The following is a 15043-nucleotide window of genomic DNA, read 5'->3' as shown; positions in this document are numbered from 1 at the left end:
GCAGTGCTACCCATCAGTGCTACATATCAGTGCCTCCTCCTCAATTCCCACCAGTTCCGCCTCATCAGTGCTGTCTATCAGTGCAGCCTCATCAACGCACATCAGTGAAGGAGAAAATGTACCCGTTTGCTAAGTTTTATAATAGAAACATAGCAAAACTCTTTTCTTCATATGTTTTGCTCTTTTTTTTGTTTATAGTGCAAAAAAAATTAAAAACCCAGTGGCGATTAAATACCACCAAAAGAAAGCTCTATTTGTGTGAATAAAATGATAAAAAATTTTCACGTGGGTACAGTGTTGCATGGCCATGCAATTATCATTCAAAAGTGTGACAGCACTGAAAGCTGAATATTGGCCTAGGCAGGAGGCAGGAAGGAGGTAAAAGTGCCCGGTAGGCAAGTGATCAATTACAAAATGACTTGTGTCATAATTATAAATGTTATATTTATGAAAAGTTTTCCTTCATTGGGTTAGTAGCCTGCACTTGGAAAAATAAATACGTACTATTTTGCACCAATCCCATCTCCTTAAACTCTTCATTATGGCAGATAAGTAAAGACTGATGCCCTTTCAATAGGGTCTACACAAACCATAGCCAGCTGGAGAGCTGTTGACTGGGAAGATTGACTGAGAAAGCTGCATGGTGCCTGGCACTTAGCCTGAACTAGAGTGGAAAGAACATGTTGACTGTTTTTTTAGCATCTGCTAAGCTCAGAATGGCCACAACTGGAAGTGCTAGCTGTGTCCTGACTGTTAGCAGCTGGGGAGCCATTGTGGAAATGAGGATGCCTCGCATATGGTCTCCAGAAATTTTTGTGCTAATATGACTGGATGGATGAATTAAATAGTTTTTTTTATTAAGCCGTGCATCAGTGGTGAGTTATTTTTGGTCTGAATTATCAAAACTGAAGAGTAGAAAATGAGCAGCAACGTAGGGTTGTCAATAGCAACTAGATTTCTTGTCTGATTTTTCAATGAAAAACCCTGTAGCCAAACCATTCATTTTACAAACAATTTACCATAGGTTTATATGTGCATTTCATGTATGTTGTATGTTTTCTCCCTTGTGTAGACCTACTAAAGCCCTGAGACTGAGGGTGCTGCCATCTTGGATGTGATGTCAGAAGCCCCAGCAGACTTGGAGCTGTCACTCAAATGACACTCTGCAGTATTCTCTTTTGCTCATCCCCTGGCAGCTGCATACAAGTTTATGTAGGGTAGTGAGGGCAGGGGAGGAGGAGCTGGGCCAGCACAGACAGTATTTAGACTCTCCCAGAAGAGGAGAGGGTTATGATGTGCAAGGAGGGAGGGGGCAGTGCTGGGGAATTGTCTCACCCTGAAGCAATTTGATTTTCTAGCATGTTTAAAGGCATAACGCACATGATAAAAGAATAGTTTATGGCAGTGGTTGTCATTCTATAAGCTAAAGGGGGCCTCAAAGGTAGCCCTTGACATCACCAAAGGGCATCACATAATGTTCACTGTATGTAATGCTTGAGAGGACTCTCAGAAACTGCAGACCATATAGAGGTAATGAGGGTCAAAGAGTATGGACATGCTGCATTTTTCACTAGGGATATGCTACAGAAAACCATACGAAACGGGGAACATGTTACATGAAGCTAACAGAGATCCGTGCTATTACCCTACCCAATGTTTGCACTACAGACTGCTGAGAGCCAAGGGCAGCACATCACATACTAAAGGCAGCAGGAAAAAACGCTGCAAGTGAGTATTGGAAATGCTTAAAAGTGGTTGTAACGGCTGAAGGTTTTTTACCTTCATGTATTCTATGTATGGAGGTAACAAATGTCTGTGCTGTCCCCCCCCCCCAGTCAAGGCCATGTATAAGGGGGTACCACCAGTCCTCCTCTACGGGGCCCATTCTAGCAGGGGGACCCAGGCAAATTTCCCTCAACTGCCCAGGCCCCTCACAGTGCTACCAGCCCCTATCCTCTCCTTCCCACCGGCAGCTGCAAGCACACAATAGGATCCCAGCAGGATTGAGAGTTGGGGAAGCGTCCTGTGTATATGTCAAATTTATCAGCCTCCTTTCCTGAGTGAACACAGTGAGTGATTGGTAGCTATTACTCACTTTGTTCATTCATAACTGAAGCATAGTAAACTGTTTTTTTTTTATGGGGGCCCTGTCAAGTTGGCTGTATGGTGCCCCGTGGTTTCTAACAGCAGCCCTGCCCCCAGCCCTCAATACTTACCTGAGCCCCACTGTGATCCAGCGATGTGCACAAGAACCTCAGCTGTCTGGGGGCTCTCCTTCCTCATTGGCTGAGACAGCAGTGGGGGAAATTGGCTTCCACTTCTGTCAGTCACAGCCAGTGAGCCAATGAAGTGTGAAAGGGAGAGGCCAAGCTGCGGCTCTGTGTGTGAATGGGCATACAGAGCAGCACCTTGGGAGTGAGCCTGCTTGGGAGCCCCCATAGAAAGCTGCTGCTTGAGGGGCACTCTGCAAGAGGCAGGGGCCAGAAGCTCTGGCAGAGGACCTGAGAAGAGGAGGATCGGGGTTGCTCTGTGCAAAGCCACTGCACAGAGCAGATAAACATAACATATTTGTTATTTTTAAAAAAATTGCCTTGAATATCACTTTAGTTTTTCTGTGCTTTTAACCTACAATGTTGAAAAATCACTGCTTTTTCAATTTTAAAGCCCAAGACTGGGTTGCTGTAAAATGTAATCTTTCAAGGCTCCCCCTGCAACACCTGGGTTAAAATATTGAGTACAAATACCTTATTCCTCACTCCTGCAGGCTTCCTTCGCACTCCAAGACTGGTCCCTTTTTAAGCCACATTTCTTTCCTGCTTCACCAGTAACAGGCTTTCTAATGTCTTCAGGTACAATTCAGGACCAACATTCCTGCATTGCACAGGAGGACCTCAAGTACCTGTCTGCATTCTGGGATTGTTGGGGAGTGAAGATGAGCGTTGGCTGCTGGGGAGTGGGCTTTTCCGCAGTGCACAAAAACTGGCACCCCCATGCATCATGCTAATGTACACATACATCAAAACACATACTACTGCAGCACCTTTGTGGTGAAGCATAATTTTTAAATTGGTGTAGATACCTTTTTTGAAATAGATAGGCTTCCCTAACTGCGATGCACAAAAAAGCATATGTGCTCATTTGCACGTCCGTGTTGGATCCACTCTGTCAGATTCTTCCTGCTAAATCAGCGTCTCAGGCTATAAAATGCAACACTGATCAGTGTGGTCTGATGGTAGGGAATTCTCCCCGCTGTTAGAATACTATAGCTCCGTATTAGGATTCCCCCTTCCACTTCAAGTGTAGTTGAATGAAAAACTGACTAACGTATGTGCTGCCTTAATGTGTTACTAAACCGCCACAACAGTAAAACCAGTCTGTATATGCAGTAAAGCATGCTTGTTATACTCACTGTGGAACCTAAGGGGTTAATCCTCTATATTGTGTAAAAAGGCTGCTTGATCCTGTCTTTGATCCTCCCCTTCTACTGTTCCCAATCCATCTGCTAATTTCAGAGCTCTAGGAGTCACTTTGCACATGCTCAGATTAGTGTGTATGGCTAAAGAGTTTTTTTGGGTTTTTTTTTGGGGGGGGAGGGTGCATGTGATCAGCACAGGGCCAATCAGCACTGTCCAGACAGAGGGTCAGGGGTTATGCAGCCTCATAGGACAGTCAGAGCAGAATGAAAACTCCTACTAAAAGCTTTAACCAGTGCTCAGCTGAACACTGATCGTAGTCACAAGAATTCTATATACTTCCGATGAGAAAAGGTGTTTATCAGTTTATATTTACTAAAATAATTGCATTTCCATGTTGTATGTACTGTGGGAGACCAGATATAGTGAATGCAGGGTCATGGCATTGAATTTAAAGTCAATTCACAAAAAAAAGTGTTTATCTTCCTCCTGGGTAAATGCACCTTTCTCCTACCTCCACTCTTAACTCCAAAACGCATTGACTCCTGCTGCCTTCCTCCTGGGTAAATGCACCTTTCTCCTACCTCCACTCTTAACTCCAAAACGCATTGACACCTGCTATATTCAGAACAAATGGTGTATTTATATTTGTGTATGTTGACCAGTGCTCACCTCTAGCTGCACCCGTTTTACGATTGTTGTCTGTTTCCTGAGAATCATCCCCCACTATTCATGTGATCCTTATCAGCTTCTAATTGGGGTGGAGTTGAATGCTCATTTGAGCATCTCCCTATAAATTTAGATCAGCTCATGGGGGAGATCTCTGATGGGGGTGCTGCTTCAGACTGAGTGCGGCTTAGAACGAGTGCATAGAAGAAGCAGTTAAACACAGCAGTTGAACTAAAGCAGGAGAACTCAAGCAGCAGGAAGACACAACAGCAAGAAGCTCTACTGCATGCTGGAAGACTGCAAGCAAACACCCTGGAAAACCTCTTACATGCCTGAGACCCACTCCGTGTACCTTTATATAATACACCCCTCTTCTCCTTATCATATTACTATCCTCTATCTCTGTTACCAAATCTCATTTCTTTACCCCTCTACTCCACCCCACAACCTGTACATCTCCCCCTCACTGCTATCATCTCCCTACTATTGCTCTCTTCACCTCCCCAAAATGCCTCTTCCACTCCTCCTTCTCATTTTCCTCTCCTCCATTCCCAAAATCCATTCACTATATCCCTCTGCCCCTCCCAAACAATTGTATATTGTGTCCTCACTGCTTCCTTCGCCCCTCTATGGCACCCACCACCTCCTCCTATTACTCCATTCTCCCACTGACCCCAACACCTCCACTAGTAGTTTCTCACGCTCCTGCACATCCCGCTCCCATGCCACCTTTCTCACCCTTCTCCTCCTCCTAGCCGCGGGGGACCTCTCCCCGAATCCTGGCCCTCCACCTCCCTCACCCGCTCAACACCCTCCCACCTCCACGTCCTACTGCAACCCCCACAACTTAGTATCTGTCCCCCTGCTCCCTAAAATCCCCCCCCATTTTCATGTGCACTCCTGAACGCCCGATCGGTGTGCAACAAGCTTACCGCCATCCACGACCTCTTTGTTTCCCGCTCCCTCAACCTCCTAGCGATCACGGAAACCTGGATCCAGCCCACTGACTCTACCTCCCCTGCTGCACTCTCCTACGGAGGTCTCACCTGGACCCACTCACCCAGGCCTAACGGTCGTAAAGGTGGTGGGGATGGTCTGCTCCTGTCACCGCAGAGCACCTTCCGAGTCCTCCCAAACCCCCCCTCCCTATCCTTCTCCTCCTTCGAGGCCCACTGCGTCCGACTATTCTCCCCAACCCCCCTGAAGATTGCTGTGATATACCGGCCTCCTGGATCCATACCCCGCTTCCTGGATGACTTCTCCTCCTGGCTACCCTTCTTCCTCTCCTCTGAGCTACCCACCATCATCCTTGGGGATTTCAACATCCCTGTCAACCTCGACAACCCGGACACAGCCCGTCTCCTCCACCTAAGCTCCTCCTTTGCACTTGCACAGTGCATACAATCCACCACCCACTCCGACGGAAATATCCTGGATCTTGTCTTCTCCAACCGCTGCGCTCCCCACAACCTCACTAACACCCCCTTCCCTCTCTCTGACCACAACCTGATCACCTTCTCTATCTCCTCGTCCTCCAACGCCTACCCCTCCAAATGTCACACTACTACCAGCCGTAACCTCCGCAACCTTAACCCTGCCTTCCTCCACTCTGCAGCTGATCAACTCCACGACCGCATCCTCCCCCTGTCCTGCCCCGACTTGGCTTTGACCGCCTACAACAATGCGCTCTCAACAGCCCTTGACTCACTAGCGCCTTTAACCACACGCAACATCAGACCCCGACCGCTCCAGCCCTGGCAGACTGATCACACCAAAACCCTCAAACGACAAAGTCGTGCCCTGGAGCGACTATGGCGTAAAACCAAATCCCAACAAGCCTTCACCCGCTACAAATCTGCCTTCCGCACCTACAACTCCTCCCTCCATGCTGCCAAACAGGCCTACTTCTTGACCCTCATCAAGGCCCTCTCCTCCAATCCTCGCCGACTCTTCTCTGCCTTCAACTCTCTACTCTCCCCACCCCCACCTCCACCCAGCATATCACTCACTGCCCTTGAGATTGCCAATCACTTCAAAAACAAGATTGACACAATTCGCAAGGACATTGCCGCAACTCACACGCCCTCTCAACCCGTCCCCTCTCACATAGCTACCCCCTTATCCCCCCTCCCCCTCGACATAACCCGCAGGTACTTCGCCGCTGCTCAAACTCCCTCCAACCCCCTTCCCCCTCACTCAGCTACCCCCTCATCACCCCTCTCCCACGGCCCCACCACTGCTCTGACCTCCTCTTCCACCCCACCCTACATTCCTCATACTGAAGCTCCCCCCACACTCCACACCTTTGACCTTACTACCATCGAGGAAGTCTCCAAGATCCTCTCTGATGCCCACCTCACCACCTGCCCCCTCGACCCTATCCCCTCACAACTCCTACGACCTTCCTCCTCCTCCATCCTACGCTCCCTCACCCACATCTTCAATCTCTCTCTCTCCTCAGGCACTTTCCCCTCCCCTCTGAAACATGCACACATCACCCCCATACTTAAAAAGCCCTCCCTGGACCCCAATGACCCGAACAACCTCAGACCCATCTCCCTGCTCCCATTTACATCTAAACTCCTCGAGCGCCTAGTCTACACCCGCCTATGCTCTCACCTCAACGACAACAACCTCCTCGATCCCCTACAGTACGGCTTCCGTCCCCTACACTCCACCAAAACTGCCTTACTCAAACTCTCCAACGACCTGCTAACTGCCAAAGCTAATGGCCACTATTCAGTGCTCCTACTCCTTGACGTCTCTGCGGCCTTCGACACAGTCGACCACCCCCTCCTCCTCAAAAAAACTACACTCCCTCGGCCTCAGAGATTCTGCTCTCTCCTGGCTCTCATCCTACCTGTCACAACGCTCCTTCAGCGTTACCTATAATGCTACCACCTCCCCCTCACTCCCCCTCTCTGTTGGGGTCCCTCAAGGACCCGCTCTGTCCTTGGGCCCCTTCTCTTCTCCATCTACACCTCCTCCCTTGGCCAACTCATACACTCTCACGGCTTCAACTACCACCTCTATGCCGACGACACACAAATCTATCTCTCAACCCCCCACCTCACCCCCTTGGTCTCAGCCCGAATCACACACCTACTGAGCGACATATCAGACTGGATGTCGCTCCACTTTCTTAAATTGAACCTCTCCAAAACCGAGTTTCTTGTCTTCCCCCCAGCCCGGACACCACCCCCCATTGATTTCTCCGTCACATCCAACAACGCTACCATCAAACCCGCCCTGCAGGCCAGAGTACTGGGTGTCATTCTGGACTCCAACCTATCCTTCCAGCCCCAAGTCCAATCTTTAACAAACTCGTGCAGACTCCACCTCCGCAACATCGCCAAAATCCGCACGTTCCTAACCCCAGAAACCACTAAACAGCTCATCCACTCTCTCATCATATCACGACTCGACTACTGCAACTCCCTCCTCACTGGCCTGCCTCGCCGCTGGCTATCCCCGCTTCAGTCCATCCTGAATACGGCTGCCAGACTCATTCACCTTTCCAACCGCTCTGTCTCCGCCACCCCCCTCTGCCAATCCCTCCACTGGCTTCCGATTGCGCAACGGATCAAATTCAAAATCCTAACACTGACGTACAAAGCCGTCCACCATACTGCCCCGAACTACATCACTGACCTAATATCCAAGTACCGCCCAGCACGCACACTCCGCTCCTCACAAGACCTCCTTCTCTCTAGTTCCCTGGTCTCCTCCTCCCATGCCCACCTCCAGGACTTCTCCAGGGTGTCACCCATCCTCTGGAACTCCCTGCCCCAACCCATCAGATTATCACCTACTCTCCTCTCCTTTAGGCGCACCCTGAAAACCCACCTCTTCAGGGCAGCCTACCCCACCCCCTGCTAACTTGCCGACCTCCTCCACTCTTCCTACCACTCCATCCCCCACAGCTATCTCCTCCTGTGCCACCATCCCCTCCCTCCTAGATTGTAAGCTCGAAAGAGCAGGGCCCTCAAACCCCTCGTGTATCACATTGTATTGGTATTGTTCTGTCACATGTTCTGTCCCCCTTTGTAATGTACAGCGCTGAGCGAACTATTGGCGCTTTATAAATACTGTATAATAATAATAATAATAATAATATCTCATGGTACAGGCATTCAATATTTTAGGAATGTAGAAAAAAAATCAGGGGAACACTGTACTGGCCAGTAAGTGAAAACAATGGGGTTGTCTTACTAAAACTGGTGAGTGCAAAGTCTGGTGCAGCTTGGCATAAAAACCAGTCCGCTTCCAGGTTTTTTTAGTCAATGCTTAAAGTGATACTAAAGTCTTGTGTGTTGTGTTTTTTTTTTTTTTTTAAATAACAAACATGCCATATCCGTTCTGTGCAGTGGTTTTACACAGAACATCCCAGATCCTCCTCGGGTCCTCCACTGGCACTCCTGTCGGGTGGCACCTGAGCAGGTGTGCTCCTGAGCCACGGCTCAGCTTGTCCATTTACACACAGAGCTTCAGTTCGGCCCCGCCCCCTCCCTCTCCTGATTTGCTCACTGGCTGTGATTGACAGCGAATGGCTCTCGCTGCTGCCTCAGCCAATCAGGAGTGAGTGTCCCGATAGAACTGTGGCTCTTGTGGACATCGCTGGATTGGGATGGGGCTCAGGTAAGTATTAGGGGGGGCTGCTACACACAGAAGGTTTTTTACCTTCATGCATAGAAAAAACTGAAGACTTTAAAACCACTTCAATTAAACAAGCGGAAGTTTTTCTTCCTGGGACAAAGGTTTTACATAAATAAAAGCTGATCATTGTAAGCACCCCTCAGGGGTGTGGAAATTAAAAAAAAAAAAAAAAGAAACTACTTGTCCAGGGATTAAATTGGTGTCCCAATTTACTTGTCCCTCATGACAACTGTATTTAAATCTGAGGTGCTTTTAAGAATGTCTGGGGCTTTTAAAAACAAAAAGGGCTTTATGGTGACTTAAACGGTGTAATGAGCACTGATTGGGTGCTCATCAAGAAAGGGGAGTGTGGGTTTAACCCGTGGCATATTCTGTTCACTGCCAGAGCTTTTTATGCATTTTTTGCACACGTTTAAAAAAATCATTTTACGCTTAAAGATTACACACAATCCCCAAACATTATATATTTTCTGAAAGCAGAGACCCTAGGGAATAAAATAGTGTTCAAATTTTTTTATGTCACACGATATTTCCAAAAAGGTCTAGGAAACCCAAATTTCAGTAAAAAAATACACTTAATTTTAGGCCACAAAAAAGCAATACAATTATCCAGTTTTGGTCAAATATAAAAGATGAGGTTGCACCAAGTAAATAGATATCCAACATGTCAAAACCTTAAACTTGTGTGCGCTTGTAAAATGGCAACAAACTTTAGTACCCTATATTTTCTATAGGCTATACTTATAAATCATCTTATAGGTCATCAATTTATTGTGGAGGAGGTCTGGTGCTAGAATTATTGTTCTCACTCTGGCGTGCATGGTGATATGTAACATGTATCGCAATCTACGTTTTCATGTGTAGGCGCCCCTGCATGTGCTTTTACATTTGTACTGGTGTATATGTGGGGGTGGGGAGGCCTCAAAAAAAATTGAGGGGGGGGGGTGTACTGTGCTTGGGTGTAACTTTAATTTTTTACACTTACATTTTTATTTTTATTTTGTTTATTTTTTTCTGATCACATGATGCTTTTTGTTGACAGGTTCTCTTTATCAAAACATCCAGGGTCTAAAAAACCCTGCATGTCTCCCCTATACTCTACTGAATGTAATGCAGTGCACATTGCACTGCATTACAATCTTTCCTAGCCTTGAAGGCCAGGAAATCTGTCCATGTAGACCCGGAAGTGACATCATAACGTCACTTCTGGTTCAGGCCGAGGGGAGTGGATGTGTCCACTCTCCTCCCACCCCTCTACCCGCCGGCACCCGCTGAACCAGTTTCAGGCAGGGGGGAGGTTCACACGTGGGGGGGTGAGGTCAGAGGCTAGTACTTTAGTAGGCTGTGTAGAAGCAATATGGTGGTAGTGCAGCCACCCCAATGCTTCCACCTGACAGGTGAGCCCTGCTGCTTGCCCACAACAGGGCTAAAGGTTACAAAAAAAAAAAATACCTGCTCGGTGCCTGGCACTACATGTCCCGGGCATTCGGCAATATACAGTTGTGTTCAAAATAATAGTAGTGTGTTGAAAAAAGTGAATAAAGCTCAAAATCCTTCTAAGAGCTTTCATTTCCATACACACAAATGCATTGGGAACACTACACATTCTATTCCAAATCAAAACATGAAGAAAAATATATCATATTTGTGGTATTCCTCTAAAAAAATTGAAGAAAGGTGAATATTAGACTGTTCAAAAAATAGCAGTGTTTGTATTCTTCTTTACAAACGCAAACATTCACTATATAAACTGAAAAATGTTTGAAGATTTTGCTTTCCTTTGAATCACTTAATTAATATTTAGTTGTATAAGCACTGTTTCTGAGAACTGCTGTACATCTGTGTTGCATGGAGTCAACCAACTTCTGGCACCTGTGAACAGGTATTCCAGCCCAGGATGATTGGACTGCATTCCACAGTTCTTCTCTATTTCTTGGTTTTGCCTCAGAAACTGCATTTTTGATGTCACCCCACAAGTTTTCTATTGGATTAAGATCCGGGGATTGGGCTGGCCACTCCATAACGTCAATCTTGTTGGTCTGGAACCAAGATGTTGCACGTTTACTGGTGTGTTTGGGGTCGTTGTCTTGTTGGAACACCCATTTCAAGGGGATTTCCTCTTCAGCATAAGGCAGCATGACCTTTTCATGTATTCTGATGTATTCAGACTGATCCATGATCCCTGGTATGCGATAAATAGGCCCAACACCGTAGTATGAGAAACATCCCCATATCATGATGCTTGCGCAACCATGCTTCACTGTCTTCACAGTGTACTGTGGCTTGAATTCAGTGTTTGGGGGTCGTCTGACAAACTGTCTCCGGCCACTAGACCCAAAAAGAACACCCTTACTTTCATCAGTCCACAAAATGTTGCACCATTTCTCTTTAGGCCAGTCAATGTGCTCTTAGTGATGTCTGACTGCTGTTATTTTGAACACAACTGTATATTGAACATCCCTGACCCCTGCTAGTGCTGAATGGTTTGTCTCATCCCTGTAACTGATACATTTCCAAGAAATCCATATTGAATGGATTATTTACATTTTTGGTTATCTCCATATCACATAGTGTTGGTAACTCTAAAGGAGATTATACAGAGATTACTCAATCAGATGGTATAATGTATGGGCAGTCTGAGGGGAGTGTTTAGGAATGGAGAAAGTGGTAGGCCTCTGGCATGCTGGAGTAAAGAATGCTGGGTTTTTTACTGATCTGAAATGAGATGCATTGCTCTCTATGGGATATTGCACACAGCTGAGTAATGATCAGTAGTACAGCTTTGAGTACAGAGCAGTAAAACAAAAATAGAAAATGTTTCATTTGAGTGCAGTAATTTACTTGCATACACATCTACAGTATAAGTCATGTTTACGAGAGTGTAAAGTACATTGTAATACTTGCAATGAAGAAGAATTTTACTCTATACGCTTATGAAGCTTACTCGCCTATACTCAACAGTAATCAGGTCTTTGGTCCCTTGCACACGGGGCGTCGCACGTTTCTGAGTGTACATCAGTAAATGGATGCTCGTGTGCAAGGGAAAATAATGTTGGTGTGGTACTAAGGCTTGCCAGTCGATTGGTGTATGAAAAGGTGGCACAAAAGATTTGGCCTTAAGCTCCAGAAGGTATGAATAGGCCTTGGCCTGGCCGTGTATCATGACCAGCCCCAGTGCCTTAGGACAGGCAGATGTCTCCATTTCCCTTGTTATAATAGTGATTTGCAGTGCATGTGACACTCCGTGACGGGGGTGGGGACAGCCAAAGCACACACCAGTTTGTAGATTATACAAACATTTGGTATTCAACGCTTATTTTGCCTGATTGGTACAAAACCTTGTTATAATATGATACTGGATTAATATAGCGCCAGCAGTGTGTGCAGCGCTTTGCAGATGCAATCCACAGGGCCCTGATGCAAGGTCATTATTAGAGTGCTTCCTGAGCAACACAATTAATATCTTAGATATAATTATTTTAATTGCTTATAACTTCCTTTGATTTCCTGATTTATCTGACATGTAAGATTTCAAGATGTCAGTTTTCTAAGGGCTGATTATGTGTTAATTAGGAAACCTATACCCAGAAGATACAACATGCATCATTTTTGTATTAATGTGATGTAGACATATTATACAGCAGAACTTTTTGTAAAGGCGTTCTTCCTTTAAGGGGCGCTGCGTTGTTTCGGATGCAATGTTGATCGATGATTATGTAATATAATTGAGAATGTGTCCATTTGTAGGGTGCAGTTCTGCACAGATTGTGAGCACTTTTTCCCTGCATGTAAACCAGTCCCAGCCCTGCTGCACATTGCTCGAGCCTTGCCTGGTACTGAATAGATCTTTGTGTGCACAGCTGCATATCAAAGAGCTGAAAGGAAATGGACAGAGGAAAAGCTGTTCAGTAGGCTCGGCTGCTTTTTTTTTTCAGTGGTGCAGCAGAGAGGGAGGAGGAGGAAGAGTTGGAGGGGTGTGTAAAGAGATGGGAGGAAAGAAGGAAGGGGGGGGGGCTCGGTTATCAGTAGCTGGGTGCTTTTTGCATGCCAGATGTAGCCTTTTCCTCTAGCCTTCCACTCTGCCTTCTGCTACTGTGTCTGTGTTATTATTGTTTTTGGATCTATTGGTATAATAACACTGCAAGTGTGTCTTCTGTGTATGCGAATTGTAGGGATCTGATGAGTTAGCTGGTTGCCATGGTGAGGGACCCAGTCATGTGACCAGGATGCTGCTTCAGGCTGTTTTGACGTCAAGCTGTAGACAGAGAGAGAGGGAGGAAGAGCGATCCGTGGCATAGCAGCAGCAGCAGCAGGGTCTGTGCCTGCCTGGAGCTCACTGGCCAACACCGAAAGCTGAAAAATCCTTAGCAGCTCCATCATCCGTGCATTTTTCTCCTCTTGATTTATTGCATCATTCTTCTCTCTTTACTGGGACAGCATCAATGCCGGGTCCGACCCACACGCTGTCCCCAAATGGAGAAAACAACAACGACATCATCCATGATAACGGGAGCATCATTCCGTTTAGGAAGCACACTGTACGTGGGGAGAGATCCTACAGGTAATGTTGGGGGGGGCTGGTGTGTATTGTATGCAAGGCCAAGCAGGATTGTTAATTGTTATTACTGGCCGTGTCTGATATTTATTTATTTGATTTATTTTACCACCATTGGAACATGCATTTCTTTTTTAGATCAGCTTTACGTCGTATGCGATGTGTGGCTTGTGTCCTTGCAGCAGCCCAAGATTTACCCTTTCCACGCCATGTAAGCATGTAGCCGTTTGCTTCAGCAGAGCAGGATTTAAATCTCCTCATCAGGCGTGTGCTAGATATGGGTACCTTCATGTTACTGGAATGTTATGTAATTGGAAAGCAAGCGCTGCCTGCTTACGGTACCAAGCAAGGTGTTAGCGTGGAGCCCAGCAGCCTCTAGACGTAGGCAGCTGTAATTTATACCTTGCGACGTTCATGTGCACCGACAATTATATAACATTGCAGAGAAGCCATTTTTTGAGGTCAGCGTGATGCCTTGAATCACAGATCCAGCAACACGCTTGCTCTTAAATGGGTCGTTGCATGTATACGGACAGACATGTTTATACAAATAAACCCTGGATTTATTTCCCCTGATAATCTCAGCTTTGTGTGATGATTACTATTGGCGTTAAATAATCCTGCTGGCTTTTGGATTTTTATTTCATTTGATGACATTTGATGAGTCTTATGCTTACTGGCAGCGTGGAGCCATTTTTTTTTCCCTTTTGCTTGATATAGTCATTTGAAGAACGGAAGGAAATTAAAGCGGTCAGAAACAGAGACAGCTTGTTCCTGCTCAGATGCTCTGAGAAAAACAAGAGAATCCTTTCTGAGCTAAGCTGTAGCCTGCAATGGTAAAGCACCAGATTGATAGGGCTTTGTAAAGGTCTAGAGCTTCTTCATTGGTGGGAGCACTGATTGTAGAGGTCACAGGGTCATGGCTTTACTTAACCCCTTCTTACAGTGGACCTTTCAATTTATCATAGTAATGATAATTGCAAGATAGCCTTACATGAAAACAGCTTTAGTTATTCCAGGGCACTGGCTCCTTTTCAGATCCAGTTCTGTCTATGCCACGATCACTCCATTTACCATCACCTACATAGACATGATGCATGTGATTTGTACATGTTTTTTTATTTTTTTTTTGCTGCCCTTTTGAATTCCAGTTTAAGAAAAATGAATTACATCAGTAGCTCTCAGAGGGGAGATGGGCCTCACAGCCGTCTTGTTTTACTACATATTGTTTGACTGTTGGTGCAGTTGTCACAGCAAGGTGAGCCTGCTAATGTGGTGTGGAATCTCTAAGGGGTTATAGACAGCAGGCTTCTTTTAGCCCGCTGCAGGGTATGTTTTCATTAAATTTGCATTACCGACTCCAATGGCATGGATGTACAGTAGCAATTAGTTCATTCACATCATCTATCATTGAATTCTGTATGTACAACTTAATACCTCCACTATAATTGGATTAATTTGTATGCACTGCTTAATACAAAAACATGGGCTGGGCATTCTAACATGACAAATGCAAAAGTGGTGGTTAATGTAATTTTCACATCCTCTTCCAATGCAGCTTTTTTCTTCATCTGCGATTAGCTTTAAAAAATATAAAAACAATTATGATGGGCCTTTGGGTACTGTATGGTGGGCCATTGGGTACAAAGGATGGAGAGAGAGGAGTCATACCAATCACAGCCTGCTAGTGTTGAATATCCTTTTCTAGTGCAGGTTACAAAATGAAAGCTAGAGTCTGATTGGTTGCTAT

At 45.9% G+C, this 15043-nt stretch overlaps 1 protein-coding gene across 5 annotated transcripts in view; it reads left to right on the top strand.

Moving 5' to 3' along the window:
* Positions 1-15043, top strand: part of MAPRE2 (microtubule associated protein RP/EB family member 2) — a 239535-nt gene that overhangs the window by 82075 nt on the left and 142417 nt on the right. Inside the window, exon 1 of one of the 5 annotated variants that reach the window (XM_089678314.1) lies at positions 12843-13299. The exons of 3 other annotated variants lie outside the window; for them this stretch is intronic. In XM_089678314.1, coding sequence (XP_089534440.1) covers positions 13181-13299 — 119 coding nt within the window. In that variant the 5' untranslated portion in view covers positions 12843-13180. Of the gene's footprint in view, positions 1-12842; positions 13300-15043 lie in introns of those variants that run through there. One more of the 5 variants, XM_089678315.1, reaches the window with a different exon arrangement.

The sequence above is a fragment of the Staurois parvus genome, unplaced genomic scaffold (assembly GCF_062004578.1).
Source record: "Staurois parvus isolate SC_StPar_1 unplaced genomic scaffold, SC_StPar_1.0 ptg000203l, whole genome shotgun sequence".
NCBI classification, from domain to species: domain Eukaryota; kingdom Metazoa; phylum Chordata; class Amphibia; order Anura; family Ranidae; genus Staurois; species Staurois parvus.
The sequence above is the reverse complement of the archived record's forward strand: the minus strand, read 5'-3'. Positions and strand labels throughout refer to the sequence as shown.